Genomic DNA, 20,352 nt, shown 5'->3' with positions numbered 1-20,352 from the left:
CAGATGGTCTCAATAACCCATGTGATTATAATCTTATCAAATATATGTGAAGGTGCTCAGTCATCCAGGTAGTGGTTTATGATCCAAACAGCTTACAGGACTAATTAAGGTTGTTGAAGATGTCCTCCGAAAGGCTTCTTCAGCTCTAGAACTAAGGGCAACCTTTGCTTACCATTATAATGTAAATTATCTGGGTGATCACCTGAGAGTCACTGGCGGAATCATTGAGCTAGTAACCAGTCAGAAATTTTCAGTGCTGCAGACCCAGGGTTAGGGTTAGGGTTAAAACCAATAAAGTCATACTGTATCATATTATATCATTGCTGGGACTTTGGTAAGTAACACCCCCTGAGCAGGGACTTTTGACGGGTGGATTATTTACCCCAGAACTAAATTCAGACCCTGGTTCCTGCTGTTGAAACAAATACAGTTCTTCAATAGATTTCTAGTTCCTAGATAAAGTTCCTGTGGTCGAAAAGCACCTTATGTTCTCAAGACAAGCGGCAAAGATACTGGTTAAGGCATACTGTCCTTATTGAATTAACATGTCTTTGTATGCACGTCGTACAAATAAACATAGTGGATTTCTATATTTCTACAGGTAGATTTACTTAAAGGTTGCCATTATTGTACAATGAATTCTGTCAGATAGTTGCCTTGCTATTCCTCCCAAGGAGTGTCATCCTTGAGGTATTTTTAAATCCTAACCTGAGAGCAGTTTTACTGGGGGGAACAATAGGAAGAAGTAATTGTAATGTAAGTAGGGATGGGTACAATGAGAAAGAAGGAAGAAGAACACTGCAACCATTTGATATGACTTTCCATAATGCATTAACCAAAACTATTTCTACATTTTCTCATGATGCAGAGTGTGTTTCTTTGTACAATATAAATATAAAGACACTGCTGTTAATCTAGTACTAATATGTGTTAATATTCAGGGCTCAATCAAACATTATTAAGTGAATCTATTTTGTTTCAAGTCCAGTGCATCATCAAAAATTCATCCCTTTAAGTATTATCTTGCCTTGTTTGTTGAATTCGACAATAAAAATCCTGTACAAAAGTGGAATAATAGAACTTAAACATTATTAATATTCTTTTTTACTTGTAAGAGAAAGATTGAAGGGTATCTATTTAATTTATTCTGGTATCAAGCACTAATTGTTGTTTCAGGGTAGCATCTCCTTTCAGCTGTGGTTGCTGCAAAAAAAAATCCTCGATTATGAAGAAAATGTAAAAAGAAAAAAAAAATGCATTAGTGAGGGAGTACAGATGAATAAGAATTAATTTACAATGATTTTATTTCAAATATAAATCAATTATTTTCTTTAAGTCCTGGTTATTCACATATAATGTGGAGATATATACGGTATCAATCAAAGACGCTAATATTGATGCACATGTATAGGATAACCTCCATTATCACTTGAACTTCCACAGGAGAGAAACTACAACACTGATCCATAGACAGTGTGAAATGTTCGAAGTGTGCCCTCTAGAGGACGCAGTGTTATCTGCAGCTGTAGTCACAGGAGCAGCTGTGCTAAGTGCTCTAATCTGTCCAACACATCTCCCCACGTTTCCTACTTTGTCCACAACAGTCAGCTCTACACTCTGTGAACAGCAGGAGGCGCTGTAGGTAGCCACTATAGTATCCTCACCTCCTGCTTCAGTTACTGTACTTGTGTTGAGGGTACCGTTTCCTCTGCGGATAGTGATGCTGTCAATGCCTGTCCCGTTTATGCCATCTGTGAGGTTGGCAATGAATTTCCACTTGGAAGAGGCACAGAGCGACGCAGAGGAGGGGCAGCTGCTTGATGTTCTGACTTCCTGGCACACTGGGCGGTTAATATCTGTAATCTAGAGGCACAAATGTAAGAGGAGAGGATGAAGAAAAACACAGGAAGGAGTAATCCTACTTTGATTAGAGCTCTTATGAGACACTTTAACTGTGTGTCAACTTTTACACCTCCTGTGGACAGAGCAGTACCTCCTACTGATCCTGTCCTGTAAATGTATTTTAACATTCAACATTAATCAAGGTAAATAACTATTGCATAATTCTTTTCTCGCCTTTACAGCACACTGGTTTGGTGACTGTAGTGTTTCCCTGCAGCCCCAGTGATGTAAAGTAAGTCCACCACTGTCCTTTAATGTCTCATTTCACTTTAAAACCTCAAAGACAGCTCAGTGGACAAGTCAAAAGTCATCTACACCTTATGCTGTCAAATATGTCACTATAAAGCGTTCCTTTTGCTCTCTTGCTTTTTTTCAAAAATAAAAGTAGGTCTGTATCAAAACAGGAAGCCAATCATTAAAGACATTACAGAAAGCCAAAATTTAAAAAAAGTTTTTAAGGCAAGGCAAGTTTAATGAAAATTGGGGATTTTAAAAAATGCGACAAAAGGAGATTACTCTCACTTATCTACAAAAACCCTTCCTCCTGCTGCTTTTTAAAGTCTGTAGTATCACTCACTGCTAGATTTTAGTTTTTCTCTTTCAGCAGAGTGCTGCTAATCAACCTGTGACACCTAAGCAGCAGCCGTTAAAATAACATAAAATATTCAGTTTTGCTGTTGCTGATGGTCTTGTTTGTTTTTTCAGGTAAAAATGGCATCATTATAACCTTGCAAAGCAGATGGATACGCCCGTTTCTCACTTTCGAATCCATCTTGCAATGCTCCCATCTGAACCATTTGGGCCTGGTTAGAAAGTGACGGGACCAATCAGCGATGAGGGGCAGTACTTTCAGGCACAGCAGTGTTGTGACGTTAACAAGCAGCAGCAAGAGCTGGTGCAGTTATGGAGGAAGAGATTAGTGTGGATGCTGCTAAAGTGCCAGTTTTATCAGAACTTGACAACATTTCTTCGTTAAAAGAAGAACAAAGAACAGCAGTGAGTTGTTTTCTTTTCAAAAATGACAAAAGTCAAGTACTTAGGCTACACGTCTATAGTCACCATGTTCCGCGTTGTTCCTCACTAGCTGCGCACGTGCAGCTCGATAGCAGCTAGGTTACGTGTTTGTTGCTCTTATTGGCCATCCAGTTTTTTTCAAATCCTCTGCCTTTTCTCAAACGTTTCCTCTTAAAGCTTTCCCAGATGGATGTGTGAAACAATCCATCTAAAATCTCCTCAAAGGAGCCTTCTGAAACACCAAAAAACAGTACTGTACTAACAGTACATTACACAACCAAGATGTTCAAGAAATTAAGTCCAAATATTATATAGCCAGTGGAGAGAAGTCAGATTAACCTTGCAAAGCAGATAGATATGCCAGACTCCGTGTCCGCCATCAGTCCATATCCATACAATGGATATATGAAACTGTCTGTCATATCAGGTTAAAGTCAGATCTATACCAGGATGAAACACGTGAATAGTAAATGTCTACCCAGCAACTCTCCCTTTGTCTCATTTGTTTGCAGGCAGCATACAAAATGTAAAATGACACGCCAGACACTATTCAACATATCCATTGTACGGGATGTGTCTCACATGCATCTGGGCAAGAGCCCATTAAAAGTGTTTGTGAAGGCAAACTTTGAAGGTGAAATGGATGGACATTCTGTCTCATTCAGTACGAGCCAATTAGAGCAACAATGTATTAGTGGACATGCAGCTCCAGAGTGAACTCGCTACAGTAGCTGCTACTTGACAACAGATGCAAACTATTAATGCAGATGGATGGCGAAACAAACTCATGGTTAAGAGAGGAGCAAAAACATTTTTGCTTTTCCTTTAAAAAAGGATGTTGTCCAGTTCTGATAAAGTGCAGTTATAATCACTCCACTAACAGCCATTGGATTTATCTGCTTACAGTACCCCCATTTGACCATTTGTTATTATAAATGAATGAAAAATGTTGAATGAAGTAAAACCAACTCTTAACAATATTGCATTCATTCTTTTCTCACCTTGGCAGTCACAGACAGTCTGATAACTGCATAGTTGATATCAGTAGCTGCTGCATTTTCTGCCCCGATGGTAAGTGTCACATCTGTCCCTGATGCAGCATTGCCTGGTACAGTCAAAGTGACGGTGCCGTTGGCTTTGCCTCCACTGCCCTCTGTAACACTGAGTGTGCTGGGTGAAGTCATTGTGTAACTGCGGTCGTTGTTGGCTCGCACTGTGAATGTCCCAGTTGTAGAATCATCAATGAATCCACCGGTGGTCATGGCAACTGTGAAAGGGATGGTGATAGTGGAGCCTGGTTCTATGTTTGTGTTGTTGGCATGTACCTAAAAAAAGCAAAGGGTTACTATGAGTGGTGTGCATGATAATTCTCCCTTTGGAAGCTAGAAATGCAACAATGGCAATTTCTTTGAGTGATTCTGATTTTTGTTTGCTTTCTACCATTGCATCCAAAGGGCAGAGATAGTACTAATGAATATGAAGTGAAGTTGCAAAAAGGCTGCATATGGCTGACCTGCCACACTTTTAGATTAATTTTCCATGACATTTGATGCAGACATCTATATCATTTCTCAATATGCTTCTGATTAAGTAACTTCTACATTTAGAATTATTTTCTCCACTAACTCAGTTTGCATCCACAACAATGGAACAGACAACAGAGGGCCATCACACTTACAGTTACAGAGATGCTGGAGGTCTTGATCTGTGTGGAGGCCTGTCTCTGGAAGCTGCTCGGTGTTGACTTGGAGGCAGAGCTGCTGTCCTCTCCCCTAAGGCGAACCACAAAGTCACCTGCTGGGACCCCACTGAATGTCACCAGGAAGGTACCCCTTCCCACCGACTTTGAGGACAGAATGAGAAGAGGCAGTGACATGAAATGGTCAAAACTCTGAAAGGTTGAAGTGTGGTGACTTGTTGCACCAGTTTGTACAATGTTTGCCCAGTCAAAGGGGCTCTTCAGATATAATTTTGCCCAGGTCTGCTGCAGTTAACTGACAACAAATGTTGCAGTTTAATAACTAGACTTCAGGTTAATTACACACTATTTCTATTATTAAGGAAACAGGATTTGAGATGCAGAATAATCAGTGTTCTGTCATGAAAAGTGTGACTAAAATAAAGATGATGACTACAATTATTTGCTTCAGTGTGGTAGGTTTATTTTGTCAGCTTGTATTTAAAACTGCATACCAAAATTTTAGCCCCTGCTTGTGGTCTTAATTTTTTCATGTTTAACTTGTGACTTACCTGCAGCGATCCACTGATCTCCGTTGGCCCTGAGCTGTCGAACAGTGTGACCTCTGTGATCTTTACTGTGTCACTCCCTGTCACAGTGACTAAGAGGGTGGCGTTACCACCTGTGAGTATGGTCAAGAAAAAAAGCAGGGTCTTTTAGGGCATTCAGCATTAATCATCACAACTGACTGAGGACTGTAGATAGTGGATTTCTTTTACATTTTCTGTTTAATTGGGATTGATTGCTTTATTGTCTCGTTGACTTATTAATGTAAAATAAGTCAACAACTGATCCTCAGTGTCTCATTTTACTTTAATAACCTCACAGACAGCTCAGTGGATAAGTCAGAAGTCATCAGCACCTTGTGATATCTAAGAAATACCTTTTTACTGTCCTTTTATTTCCTTTTCAGTCCATACAAGTTCCTTTTCTGTGCTTAAGTTCATGTCATCTATGAATTTACCAAAGGCTCCTTTTTTTGTTAACTGAACAAAAATAAACTGAGAAAATGATGGACATTCACTTGTAGGAAAAATGAGTAAAATCAAAGCTTTGGTATGATACACTTTTTAAAATAATGCATACATCTAAAGCTGTAGTTTAGCCTGGATTAGATGGGTGTAGCTTAAAAATCTTCTGGTTATAGTAAGAGTAGATTTTCATAGCAAGACGGGTTCAATTATTTTCTTTTTTATGCAATAATAAAAGGTAAAAATGAAGTAAAAAGTGGTTTGACCTGACAGAGGACGTCCCTCTTTTAAACTGAAGTCTCCATGTGGACCTTCATGAGCCTCCACGAGGTTGAAAATGAAGTCCACTGAACTTTGACCTTAAATATACACATTAAATCTATTAATAGGGCTTCCACATGACTAACGCAGACTTCCAGAATAAAAGATGATCATTCTACAAACCTGTGACCTTTACAGAGTAGGGATTATTAGAATTAACACTGATGACCCATGATCCTGTTTGATTTTCAATGTTGAGGCTCAATCGACGCAGGTTTCCTACTGTGGTGAACGATGCCAGAGGACCACTGGACTGGCTGAAACTCTGAGATACACCTGGAGAAAGGAAAACCTTCTAAAAATGACTTTTGTCCAACAGCACCAACAAATGTCAAGATATTGGTAGATGACAGATGGAGTACATGGCTGTTAAATGGCTGAAGACACTTCTAACATGATGGACAACACAGGAGAAACCGTACCTGCTGGGCTGGTGAGAGTGAAGGTGAGAGAGGAAGCTCCTGTGATGTAGACAGTCATGTTTTTTAGAGATCCATCAATAGTAAATGTGAAATAATCAGGCTTTCCAGGATTCTTCACAACTTGAAAAACTGTCACCTAATGTGAGGAAGGAGAGTACAATTCAAAAACACACTGTTGTGTAAAATCCATCCATCCATCATTTTTCCTTTATCATCATTTTTCATGTCTCACCACAGCACTGGCTGATGAATCCTGTATGACGCTTGTAGCCAGAGAAAGTTCAGATTTGGTAACCTCGATGGCCTGACCTCCAGAGGCCTGGGCAAGATCACGATACAGCTGGGCGTTTGATTGGCTCATGGAGCGGGAAATTGCACCCCGAAGGCCCCTGCGGTGCCGGCGGCTCTCCAGCACACCTGTCAACATGAAAGTTACCTACAAGTATGAGGATAGGAAAAAGAAAACAATTGTAAAAGGCGATATTTGATCACTCCGGTCCTTAACTGCCTCTTTGAAATGTTGTGAAAGTGCCCCATAAAACTTCTGTAAAGTCCAAGTGCATGCTGGTGGGCTGTTTGTTTTGTAATCACTTCAGTTACACACAAAATAAATTCATAAGTATAACACAAGCCATACACCAGCAGAAAGCTCTGATCTTATGACCCATTCCAGGATAAATCCACCACAGCAGACACAATGATTGCATTTGTTAGACTACAAACAATTATCAAAGTGAAATTACTCGTCATATGAAGCCCTCCCGATTGCTTTTGTTGTTGTCAGTAGTCCAATGTATATGCTGTTTTAACCCTTTTCCATGAATTTATTAGCATTTTTATATAGCAAAGCAGCTGCCAATCTCTGACCTTTAGACTGACACCTCATTTTACCATTTGGGACCTTCCTTACTCTGTCTACAGCCTACAATAGCCAATGAGGGGCTGGGTTGAAGGGAGGTGTCAGCCTCTCCTGTAATGTCATCAGCTTCAGCCATAAAAAAAGACTAGCATGCTGCCAGTAACAGTAAAAGGGTATATTTTGTGGAAAAAAGGCCTAAGGAAGTTATAGGGGTTTCCCTTAGAAACCTACATGGGATTCATGACACGTTTGTCTTAGACTGCTGAGTTGTTTGCACCTGTGTTCTAAAGCTGATGAATGCTAGGTGCTCATAAACTGGAAACGTGCACATTTATTCAGATTAGCACAGAGAATTGCCCCTTTTATGCCCATATAAGGATATGAGACTGCAGGGTAGTGTGCAAACAGAGAAGGCTCACAGGAGTGAGAGGAGAAGTAACAAGATTTCAGTAACATGTAAATTAAAATAAAGTGTAAAAACAATCACAATACTTTGAAATACATTGATAGTTCTAAAGAAGGTATAGTGCTGCTCCAAATGACACCAAAAAAGGGAAGATGACCATTACTGATGCTGATCAGTAGTGGACATGTTTTAGGCCAACCCATAGCAACCCATAGGAACCTCTGTTTTAACCTTGCAAAGCAGATGGACTGGCCAGATTCCATGTCTGTCACTGGACAAATCATTTCCCTTGGATGTAGCTATAATCTGCACTTCTTCGGACCAGCCTTGGCACGAGTTTCATCCATCAGCAAGCTCTACCGTTCATAAACTACAGCAGTCCTGCCCTTCCAAAACACTTGCACAGGAGGTCTCCCAGATGACTTTGAAATTTATCCCATGCAGCTGATACATGAAACATCTATCATCAGTCTATCTGGTGTGTCAGGTTAGTTTAAGGCCACATTGTCTTAACATGATTAAAAAATGAGGGTCTTAAACTGTACTTTCAGTGCAGGTTAAATATTTCATGCAAAATTTAGTACACAAAGCACACAAGCAAATTGATCCTAAATAAATAATTAAAAGGATCTCAGCAAAAACTTGATCAAAATGGAATGACTGAAACTGTTTTTAAATTTCAAAGAGAGGAGAGGAAAAATGCTTTTGACAAAAACACTTCTCCTTTAGATGCTGGAGGGAAAAGTCTCACAAAAAGGAAAACACAATAATGCTTGCAAAAATTCTTCTGGAGAACAGTCTTCTAAAAATCCCGAAGTGTTCAAAAGCTCTTTCACTCTCTAAGCAGTGGAAGCACTGAAGCACTTTTGTGGTTGGATTGGAATAAAAAATGTGTCAGCTGCAACTGAAACATGAGTGAACTGCCAGGTGGCTGGATCAAAAACACTTAGTAGCAGAAAAGTGCACAAAGCTTCTTTCTTGGAGTTTCCAAACCTCCTTCAGCTCCTCTCATAAAAAGAGAAGAGTCCTTGGTTAGATTAAGCATGGTCTTCACGGTAGTAACCTGAACTCTTGATAGCAGCTGGGACAGAATACTGAAGAGTGTCTCTTTTCAGTCTGTCTTTAGAAGGATCTTTCAAACTAAATTCCATCGAAAGTTTCTTCTTTAGGTCATAACTCAGCATCGGTTTGGATGAACTTTCACTCCATATCCACGCCTTCCAGTACATTTCTGTGTTTAACTGTCACATATTAGCCATTCTTTACTCTAAGAGTCAGTCTTCCTCAGATGGCGACCTTTGTGCCAATACCTCACTAAACTCAAGCAACCTCCACTTTTTCCACAGCAGTGGGAAAACTCTGACCTCTCACACACATCCTATCACACATCTTTCCCACCTAATAGTTCTTAACTGGCTTTGAATGCATGGTATGTAAAATTTCACCACCAGGGGGCTCTCAACCAAAAACAATAACACAATATGACTACATATCAGTGCTTCCCATGTTTACTTCTTGTTTTGAATACTAAAGTACTCCCAGAATTGAAATGTTTTCTGTGATCCAAGAATGTGCATGCACTCTAGCATGGCTTCCAGCCAAATGTGGAAGTGCACTTTTAATAGTTTTTATTCCTCATTATAGGAAGTTAATGAATGACAACAACATGTTGTTTCCCCATTCTGTAAATATGCCTTATAAGGTTCTGTTTTATCAAGCAGTCCCCAGTTCAAAACAAGAAGTGCATTGAGAAGGAGGCCACAGAGGTGGGTGGAACTGCTGGAAATGCTGAGTGTGGGGTTTTCCATGCTACAAACGTCAGTTTGGGGTATTGAACTCATATGGCAGCCTCCATAACAAGACACATGCTTTTACAATAATTAAAAAAATACCTATTTCTCTGTCTTTGAAAAATTTGGGAAAAATTTCAGGTACTTTAGAACCATAAAACTAAAATTTAGAACTAAAAATGCTTTAAAACATTGATTCTACACAAATATAAATTCTCCAAGATGAATCACAATATTTATTTGAGATGATCACATATTCTATCTTAACATACTATTGTCTCTTAAAGCTCATATCCTCCTACTTGAAAAAGATGTCCTGAAAAATATCTCAACTCATCTTTGACACCCTTTACTGTTTATGTATAAGAAGGTCTAAATATCACTGTGGAGACTGGACATTGTACAGTTTAGTGTCAGATATTTCACCAATAAAGTGTTGTGTTACTGCCACAATCTGTTTGCTGTGTGAGCAAATCATCCATTTTCTATACCGTTTATCCCGTTGGGGGTCTCGAGGGAACTGGAACCTATCCCAGCTGGCATTGGAAAAGAGGCGTGGTACACCCTGGACTGGACGCCAGTCAATCACAGGGCTGTGAGCAAATCAGCCATCCTGTAATTTCTGCTAACAGCTGAAGTGCCAGCCTCTCCAACTGTAGGCCACAGATAAGCATGCATTTGATTAAATCTGGCTTTTATTTGGAGAGATATTAAAACCGTTGTTTTAAATTTCATCACATTTCCTTTTTTAGACAGGATAGCTGAATAATGAGGGGGAATATGGGGGGAGAGATTGGGAAGACATATACCAAATAGTGCCAGGATCAGGATTCGATCCTGTGACCATTGAGAACTCTAGTCTCAAGGTATGGAAGCCTGCTCTACCAGCAGAGCTAAACTGGTGCCCAATCTTAATGTATATATAATTGTTTTTGATGTGTGTCTTACACATAAATAAAACTTTATTGAAGCACCGTGAGCTGCACTTTTGGTATGACAAAAGCAGATATTCAGAAGAACAGTAAATTTGAGGGGGTTCAGCAGAACAATGAGACAAATAGAAATACGTCAACATGTTCTTGTTAGTATGTAACCTCTTGAAAATTGTTGTTTTTGATGGTCAAGAATAAGCCCTTTTAATCTACCCAGGGAGTTACTTTCTTATTTATTTCAGAGACAGAGAAACCAAACTTAAACACTAGAGAAGGGCTTTGTTTTGAAAGAGATCCAGCCACTGCAAAGAAGGAAGGGATGACTTGATTTTTTAAGCAGTCAGCAGCTAAAGGATCCTTGAAAGAGGAAGGAAGGAGAAAAATGTCACTCTTACCACAGACTTGCTGTTCTCTATGAGGGCAGTGATAGTGCTTTTCAGATGAGCGTCTTTAGCAGGAGCATCGGTGAAGACAAAGATCTCAGAGGAGGGTGGAGCAGAAGTCAGGGCAAGCTGCCAGATAAAAAAAAGGTCTGTCTTTGATGTGGTCTTAAACCGGTTCTTATCTAAGATTTCCAGGTTAAATTTCCTTCTGTTTATACAGTGGTAGATATGGCTGACAAGTTTTTTCCCTTTAGCTGGTTAATGACTTTGAGCTGAATCCTTCGTGACTTGATATTATAGTTCTGTTACTTTTATAAATCTTTGTCTAGAATAATTACGATGAGCCTTGTAACACCTGCAGTCCTGACAAGCACAGCTCAGGAATGTCTCCTCCTCCACTAGCAGACAGTTTGTTGATGTTGTTTTTGAAGACGTCTGCATCTGTTGTCAGAACCAAGGGTCCAAAACCTGAAAATACAATTAAATGCATACTCATTTTAATTTCATTCTGTTAGTTAAACATTCTACCTTGATGCCTTGTGCTGAAAACTTAGAGTTGTCCTTTACTTTTTCATTCATATTTCAGTAAATTTCAACTACAATAGCAATCTTCACTCATGAGCCACAAAAACACAGTATATGTACCTGGGTCATTGAAAGGTACCAGTATGTAGGCAGAGGGCTCCTGGGGTGTTCCTCTTTTACTGTCAATAATGTCAAAAGAAATTCTCTTTGCCTCGGCTATGTCATCATTCATACTGCCTGTAGTGTCAATGACAAAACACAGCACAGAGGACTGAGAGAGGCCCATCAATCTGCAGGAATGGGACACGGAAAAATAACATCAGACTGATGTTTGGCTTCCCCAGAAACACACAACCGACCACGAAATGTGCCTTTATTCATCTTCATTAGTATCACAGATCGGCTCAGGTGAAGCAGGCCGGTACCTCAGGAAGTTCTTGTCTCTGATAACTACCCTGACATCCTCCAATAGCTCCATTGTGGCACTCACAGCCAAATCAGCAGCTTTGTAGTGAAGGGAGCCATGGCTGGACCCTACTTCATCCTTGTTGATCCCCCCCGCTGGGTCACATTTGCTTGTTCTGTCAAAAGTTCCACCATGGCTGCATTTACCTTCAAGGGTTAAAAAAAAAAAAGTGTACAATTGCAATAGATTTAAAGGGGAATTTAAAAGCAATGTTGTTTATTTCTTAGAGTTACCTGCAGGTTTTGCTGAGGAGAGGGCATTAAAGTACCCTGAAGTGAGAAGGCCCTGCTGTAGCAAGTCAGGTAAAAGGTTGTCTGAACAGTTTTCTTTTGTACAGTTTCTACAGGTAGGAGTTTTGGGACCTGCAACAGAAAAAAATCATCATGATATAATCTGGAAATCAACCCAGAACAAATTAAACACATTTAAAGTTAGACTATTCAACTTTAAGAGTAAATGTCCAATAGGTCTAATACTTTAACACTAATCTCAGTCCAATGTCCTACAACCCCCCCCACACCCCCCACCCCCCACCATGCAGAATTTAAACAAGCGCATCCATTTGTATGACTGATTTCCATTCAAATACAGTATGTAGCTTAAAGTTGATTTGGTTCTTTCTTCTTTCTTAGGTAATATAGACTGAAGTCTTCTCTTAAAGGGATACTTCAACATTTTGGCAAATTTGTCCATTGCCATAATTCCTATAGTCTTAGTAAAAGGTTCGTTACCTTTAGTTGTCGGTGCAAGCTATTTTTAGATCGCCGCTGCCGAGTTCAGACCTGCTGTGCCAACTCAATGTAAGCAGATGGTATTCCGCCTTTCCCTCATCAAACTCATCAAATACACACTCCAGCAACTCCAAAATGCTCTCGTGGACAAGTTGTGACCTGTACATTCATCACGCTATGAAACAATCATGGAACATCACTAGACGGAGATGTTTTAAAGCTAAATGCAAATCCGGAACTACACTCCAGGCATGGCTGCTGCACTGTGTCACTCCGCCCAGTAGTTTACTCAAGAAATAGTTCAGAGTATTTGCTTCATGCGTCGTAATGTTACATAATTATACGTTATTATTTCATAGCGTGGGGAATGTGCAGGTCACAACTTGTCCACGAGAGCGTTTTGGAGTTGTTGGATTGTATATTTGATGAGTTTGAGGGGGGAAAGCCAGAATACCATCTGCTTACATTTAGTTAGCACAGCAGGTCCGAACTCGGCAGCGGCGATCTAAAAATAGCTTGCACCAACAACTAAAGGTAACGAACCTATTAGTAAGACTATAGGAATCATGGCAATGAACAAATTTGCCAAAATGTTGAAGTATCCCTTTAAATGCGGTGTGACAAAGCTCTTTCATTCTGCCACAGCATCCCTGAGGGATGGGCTGAGCCTCTTCCCCCACTTGGTGGCATGGCTTATTGTTGGACAAGGAGGGGTTCAGGTACAACAAAAAAATTAAAACCTTAACTAAAGCATGTCTAAGCCCCTGAGCAAAACATAAAAAGGCTGAGGGAAATGCCACCCTGTCAATGTGAACAAAGAGCTGATAAAAACAAACCCAGAGCCCAATACACATCATGATCTCTTAAAAGTTAATACTCAACAACAATACAACAACTTATTTGGTATAGATATGTTCAACATCTGCTATAATACTGTTTGAAATGTTGCATTATACCTTTAAACCAGAGAAACAATGTAACATCTGTGTCAGTGTATTGCTACATTGCTAGCAGTTTGTGTACTTGAATGAAGTTCACTTGTAAAGTGACCCAGTTTCATGTGTGGTTTTGTGTGTGTGTTTGTGCAGACATTGTGAAGCTTAACCAGCCATGACGGGTTCACTGTTTATCAGCAGACAGCTGAAAGACAAAGACAGAGTGTCTTGTGTTGTTTCTCATTCAAGCATACAGTCACGTCGACTGAGCAGATTTACTGAAAGAAGTTTAAAACATTTCTTACCTGCAAGGTTCTGAAAAGGTTCATCTGGTCTGATCAGAGCGCTGTAAGGAACCTCTTTCCCAAGTTCAACCCAGTTACTGTGGCTGTAGAAATCCTAAACATGTCAAATATGAGACATTATCGACCTCTCCTAGTTTTAATAATAGGTCTTACAAACATCAAGTCAACAATAACCATACACTAACTGAATCTCACCTGTAAGGTGTGACAGACCCGTCCAAGTGTTGTCCTTGCAGTGACAAAGTTCTCCTGCTTCACACTTTCTTTAACCGCAGACACACCTTGACAGACGACCAGAGAGTTAGGTAAAAGCTAGTGATGGGCAAATGAAGCCTCATGAAGCATTAAGGCTTTCATTCCAGATGTGCTGGAAAAGATTTAAGTCTAAGTCTTAACCTGATGAAAAACAGTGACATCTGGTGGCATACTCAAATAAGAGCAGCTGTTTAATAAAGAAACACTGGCACAACTCTCACTCTTAAAGACCCTGTAAAGAAAAAATAGATCACTGTGTTATGAACCCCCAGGTCAAATTTCAGTCACATAAAGCATCTCAAAGTTTAGAAGATTAAACTTTAAATCATGAAAAATGTGACCAAAGCCAGATAAAGTTCCTGCAAGTCGGCATTCCCGTGGTTGAGAAAAATGGATACAAAGTCGTTTTCTTCAAAATGATCATTTTCCGTTTTTTCTCATTTTATGCAAGTCCGACATTTAAACTACTCATTCGATGAAAAAGTAACACAAATGTGATATTTAAAAGTGTTAATTTTGTGTTTTAAAATGCCCTATTCTCACAGTTGCTGCAAGGATATTGAGGGGAGGGGAAAGCGAAACTGCAGGGTGATAATTGGCTGCTCAGTCTGCCATTGTTCCCAGTTTCGCCCATTGAGATGGACAATAACAAACACTGCATGGCTCAAACGGCACCCCCCTCAGCACGTAACTACAGCTGTTTCTAGTTATCACCTTTAACAACAAGCCTCAAGATGCACCCTGCAGTGAAGAGAAGTAGAAGAGATGATAAAGAAGCAGCAAGAATTATCAACAGACTTCGGGCAACTTCAAGATCACTTGACAGGGCAAGTTTGATGATGGCGGATTTCCTGTGGGAATATTTTGATGAGAGTCACCAGTCCGATTCAGAAGCTTAGTTTGGGTGGACTTTATGTAAATGTGACCCTATTGTTCACGCCCATCTACTGGTCTGCCTGAAGGTAGGAGAAGTCCTGAAACTTTGAGCCTGTTTTTCTCAGAACAAACAGGAGCCAGAAGTTAAAATTCAAATGAGCATATCTTTGTAAAATATGATCAGATTAAGGTGTATGATACACCATTTGAAAGCTTGGAATCTACACCTTTCATAATGTGTAAAAAACTCAAAAATGACCTTGGACGACTTGCAGGACTTTTTACCAGCTTTGGTCACAAATGAGGCCGTAAAATCTGCTCCAGGATGGTGTGGGCATGTCTGTTGGATGAGCTGAACCCACGCCCACTCAGGACACACGTAGTCTGCAGCATTAACCCCCTCACTCATGATACAAACATGAACCAATAAACAAAACATGCATAACTATAACTTTGCAATGAAACATGAACATTATAGAACAGTACAAGAGTACAAGACTGAATTCCTTTGCACAAAATGAACCAGAAGTTCCTGCTCCAGGTGACTGCTTCCTTCCACAATATTGTAGTGTTAGAGGGGCGGGGTCATTCTCTACTGTGGGCTCATGACATCATGAGCCCACATATTGGCCCCGCCCACATGAAACCAAGCCAGGAAAGAGATGAAATGGCCTAAATCCAGAATTAAGTCTCATGTAGATCTCAGAGTTTTCACATGTTTACAGCAACCAGATTCCAACATTTCTAGAGTGTTAAGACAAAAACTTTGGATTTCACTTTACAGGGTCTTTAAAGTCCTGCCATGCTGTATGTCCCTCCCTTAAATATCCCCTGCAATTCTGCAAACATTAACACAGCTATTTTTCAGCTGCAACAAAATACAGCGCTCATTAAGATAAATCTGTTCGGGATTTGATCCTGCTAAACCAGTGTGGCCTGAAAGCTGAAATCTTTTCAGTGCTTTTTATGTGAAGTACAGTGTTTGCCACCGTTTTCCACAGAGAGAGAGAGATATGCACAAAGAGATATGCAGGAGTACATGTACAAAATGACTCACGGATGTTCAGTGATCCACAGTTAAGTAAATGAAAATGCGTCAAAGGAAAAGTTAAAGTAAAATGTTTGATATCACAAGGCTTTCATTCTTTTTGATTTGTGAACATTCTGTGAGATTTTAAAGTAAAATGAGACTCAAAGAAGCAGTGGTGTCCTTATTATCCATTGCCCTAAAAGCAAGAAGATGCAAAGGGGAGTAGCATCCCCTGGCTACAATAGTTAATTGTAGCTTACCCTAATGATAAAAGTACACACATATAATACTGATGAACAGTGTTTTGTTGTGGCTATAGGCTATAATCTGAATTTACCCATAGAGCATTATTTAGTTTCTGAAAGAAAACAGGTTCAGAATCCACTTTTCCAAAGAAATGGAAAACTGCAGATCAACATTAACATATTTTCCAGGCAATAATCATGTCACATGTAGAAATAGCACTATGTTACAGTAATATTTTGAGTAGGTTAGCAATATTTGATGTGTACCTGACGTAATGATATCCCGTCCTCCCTTGAAGGTCTCATCGTCAAAATGGTGTGCCTCACTCAGAGCAAAAATCACGTCAACTTTTGCGTTGCTGAAGTACATGTTAGCGATGGAGGTTTGGAACTTGATGGAGGAGAGGAGAGAAGAGGAGGAGGAGCCTGTAGTGGAGCAGGCCCTTAGCACTTTGTCAGTTGTTAGACTGTTGTCAATCTGGAGAAAAAAACATAACAAATAAGATATTTCATCTCACTGTGTGTTTAAAGACCTGTCCTCCAGACAAATACTCCATACATTTTCTATTTGGGAAATTCTTCCCTCAGTGTTTGATCTCTATCAGTCAGCTCAAGCTTAAAAGACTTAAGGCCCATTTAGGCTTTACGTTTGAAACACATGCAGATACGGACAACCATTCTGTCCATACTCTTCGTTCATTTTTGATGTCCATTCTCTAAATTTATGAACATGGACCAAATGTGGCAATATCACCACAACCAATCATAGGGGCAGTATTGAGCAATGCAGCCAACAGTTCCACCCAGAGTAGCAAAACACAACAAAGAAGAATAATTTAGAAAAAAGACGGCACTTTATCGAGTTTTACTGAGGAAATATCACTGAATATTGAGTAAATTGTTAGAAAATACAAACATATCAATGATGTTAGCTCATCTGGGCACAAAGACAGACAACTACAATAACACAGCTGAGCAGAGGATGGACCATTCTTTCTTCAGGCTATGGGACGGATGGAGCATCATCAAAGTACTCCATGAAAGACCGTGACCTTTAGTGGATTTCTTTTTAGTGTCCACTCCAACATAGGGGCAACGATGGTTGTAACTTTTAAAATGCTCTTTTTTTTTTTTTTTTTTTTTTTTTTTGCGTGGTAGAGTATAAATGAGCCAAAATGTCTTTTTTCCATGTCAGCATTGTAATGGAGCAAAGTCAACCGTAAGTCCATTCATTCCTATGGGAATCTGTGATATTTGACGTGCCTATGAAACCTCTCCCCACTGTTATATTTTCATCTGGAATGTGCTGCGAGTACGTTGAAAAAATTAAACTTTTGTTCTGGCAGTGTGCTAGCAAACATGCAGTCAGATAAACCATTTTGATATGACATATATCCTGATTTACCAATCGATACTAAGTGCTGTCAGTTTGCAAAATACATTTAAGTGAAAAGTTAACAGGCATGATTAAAGAATTAAAGGTTATTGAACATACAAATGAACATTTGAATGGCTAAATGAGTTAGCTTAGCTTAGCTTGTTCATTGTTCATATGCCTTTTTAATAAAAATGTATCTGAAAATATTCTCGTTCCAGGCAGGCTAGCTTCTTCACTCATTTCTTGACATGAAATATTAGTCCTCTTTTTGTTTTAATTCCTCAAACACATGTTCCAACCGACTGAACAATGAAAAAATGACAAGATTATCCTCTCCCCTACTGTCCCAAAAAGCTACGGGGAGTTTATCAGCTTTCCATCTATCCATAAAAAGGATCATTGTTTGTATATGTGCGAATATATGGACATCAGTCATGTGAAAAGTTTGTGAAAATGAGACGTAAATACGGATGAGATGAACTTAGAGTCCAGGTAGAAAACTCTGTCAGTATCTATCTGTTATAAACACTGAAGCTTAAGAGTGCGACATAGAAAAGCTGTTTAGTTTTTTACGTGTTGAGATTTTGTTTATTATTTTGATTTTACTATCAGCTACATTTAATAAAAATACTGTTGATTATGAGCTGGATGGAATCATATCACAGGTTAGATGAAATACATATTTCACACCTTCGTTTGAGGAAATTTTGTCGAACTGGACTTTGTAGAATTTAGGCTGATGACCCCTGGTTTACAGTCTTCAGAGAAGGCAAGCCCTGCCCCTCTTTCTACCAACGTCATCACAATGATGGGAATTAAACCTCTTTTTAGTGATCTGGTTCATTTGTCTCAGCTCAGTGAGAAGCTAAAGATGCACCACCTCGGTACCTCTTTGACTTCACTTGACCTGCCAGATTTCACAGTGTCATGACATATGATTGATATTTGTGCTGGTATTTCACTCCAATTATGATCAGTTTTTTTAAGCAATGAAAATATCATGTAATTAATTTTGGAAATGTACTCTCTCCCTAAAACAACTTGTGGTTCAGATGAAACAGACAGACACACAAAAATTTATAATAATAGGAATAGAAATAGTGATTCAAAACAGTTCTCAAAGGGGATATAGATCCTAATGTTCATGTGAAAGAGCTGGCTCTTTGAACCAGCTCATTCATGAACAACCCATCACTACTGTCTTGTTTTTTGGTCTTATTTATTGCTCTGTGATCTCCTAATCTGACATAGTGAGCATCGTAACAGACAGAAAAATCCTGTAGTCTGACCCCAGCTTGAGCATGCTCCACAGTTTTCCCTCTTTCTCTGTAGTTTCAAACTCACAGTGAGGTTGAAGTCTCGTCCCTCTGAGGCTGCGATGTCTCTGCAGACCTCTGCCGTCTTCCTGAGCACCGCCTTCTGCGTGATGACACGGTGAGTTGTGGAATTCCCGACAAATGAGAAGAGTGGTTGGAAGCTGTGTATGAGGCCTGACAGGTAGAGGATCACCACCACCTCCAACATGACTGTCTGTGAGGCTGCCATGACTTTAAAGATGATAATGGAAGCAGAAGAAATCTTAGTGCTTCCAGTCTCTCTTCCTGCTTTGTCCTTCACTGGGACTAGAAACACCAAAACATAACCGAACACACACAGATAATTGGTAGACTATCTTGCTCAGTATGGTCAGTAATTCAACAATGATTTGCCAGAAACAGGAAACAACAGAGAGGTTGTCATTGGTGAATCAGGTGTAACGAGGCAAAAAGTGAAAACAGCTGAGGAAAAAGCAAGACTCATCTCAGAGAACAGGTAGTAGGGAAATAAAACTGACAAAGCCCTAAAAATACACAATAAATACATTCAACACAACTAGCATTAGTGTAAACTTTATTAATAAGGGGGCTTAAATAAGAACTAAAACAAATCTTGTGCGGTTTCAGTGTTTACATTAAAATGTTGGTCAAATCTTAAAGGATTCCTAATGAAAAATGCTCATATCAGCAGAAAAGAAAGGCAGTTACAATAGGAAAGTTAAAAAGTGGTACATCATGTAGACAATTTAAACTAAAAGAGCTAGAAGTTGACAGTAGATAGGAAACAAGTTTGGGCTCACCTGTGTGTACTCGTCTCTGCCTATTCAGTTCTTGACCCCACTTCAGTATTCCTATGCCAGCAGTGTGTATTGTGTCTAGAAATGTGTGTTTCCTGCGTTATCTGAAAGTTGAAAATGAGTGTGTGTCCTCATTCATTCCTCTTATAGTTTGACGGATGGAGAAGAATTCCCCTTTTAGACACCCACACATGCTGTAAGCTTTCATGTTCATATGTTTCACTCAAGAAGTGGCAGGAAGTGTAGCTTCTATATGACATCTAGTTGGATCTTTTTCTTCCACATGTTCTCATCATGGTAGCACACCTTGAACAGGTATAGGTAGCAGCTTAAAAGTGATGAAGGCTAAAAGTTATTCTAACCCCCATGATGCCTTGCATGTGTTTGCTCCTACTGAATGAGGACCAGTGTTCCATTGTACCAAGACTAATCCTGATTACAGAGGTAGAAAAGACGATTGTGCTCAGGTAAAAGTACAGCTACTTGGCATGTATCAATGTGCTCGTGTTACCTACTTTACTTTCATTTTTTGGCATCTAAGACCCTGAAAATGTGAATAAACAGATTACTGACACCATTAAAAATGACATTTCAATTGTGACTTATTCCAGTTAGAATACTTTGGCAGAATTTTATGGTTGAGATCTTTGAAATAAACAAATGTTATGTAAGCTAATAAGATTTTTTGAAAAACTTTCACACATAGGTCATTAAACATAAAACAATCCATCCACTGCACTCTAGCTGACACTCAT

The 20,352-nt window shown here is 39.4% G+C and overlaps 1 protein-coding gene across 2 annotated transcripts; it reads right to left on the bottom strand.

Annotated features, from left to right (window-relative positions):
* Positions 1-1,331: 1,331 nt before the first annotated feature.
* vwa10.2 (von Willebrand factor A domain containing 10, tandem duplicate 2) lies at positions 1,332-19,760 on the bottom strand. 2 transcript variants are annotated; one of them, XM_041784491.1, is made up of 18 exons: positions 19,601-19,760; positions 18,829-19,106; positions 16,374-16,584; positions 13,896-13,981; positions 13,701-13,794; positions 11,963-12,091; positions 11,689-11,875; positions 11,384-11,553; positions 11,094-11,206; positions 10,751-10,867; positions 6,601-6,804; positions 6,369-6,504; positions 6,070-6,222; positions 5,892-5,984; positions 5,167-5,276; positions 4,595-4,759; positions 3,918-4,241; positions 1,332-1,863 (listed from the first exon to the last, which is right to left on the bottom strand). In XM_041784491.1, the coding sequence occupies exons 2-18, from the start codon at positions 19,027-19,029 to the stop codon at positions 1,426-1,428; spliced, it is 2,931 nt and encodes a 976-aa protein (XP_041640425.1). In that variant the 5' UTR covers positions 19,030-19,106; positions 19,601-19,760; the 3' UTR covers positions 1,332-1,425. The 2 variants fall into 2 exon arrangements, with proteins under 2 accessions (XP_041640425.1, XP_041640427.1); XM_041784493.1 differs by lacking the exons at positions 13,896-13,981; positions 16,374-16,584; positions 18,829-19,106; positions 19,601-19,760 and adding an exon at positions 13,566-13,600 and having other exon boundaries at positions 13,701-13,753.
* Between the last annotated feature and the right edge of the window lie 592 nt (positions 19,761-20,352).

The sequence above is a fragment of the Cheilinus undulatus genome, linkage group 4 (genome assembly GCF_018320785.1).
Source record: "Cheilinus undulatus linkage group 4, ASM1832078v1, whole genome shotgun sequence".
Taxonomy (NCBI): domain Eukaryota; kingdom Metazoa; phylum Chordata; class Actinopteri; order Labriformes; family Labridae; genus Cheilinus; species Cheilinus undulatus.
This window is presented reverse-complemented; position numbering and strand designations above follow the sequence as displayed.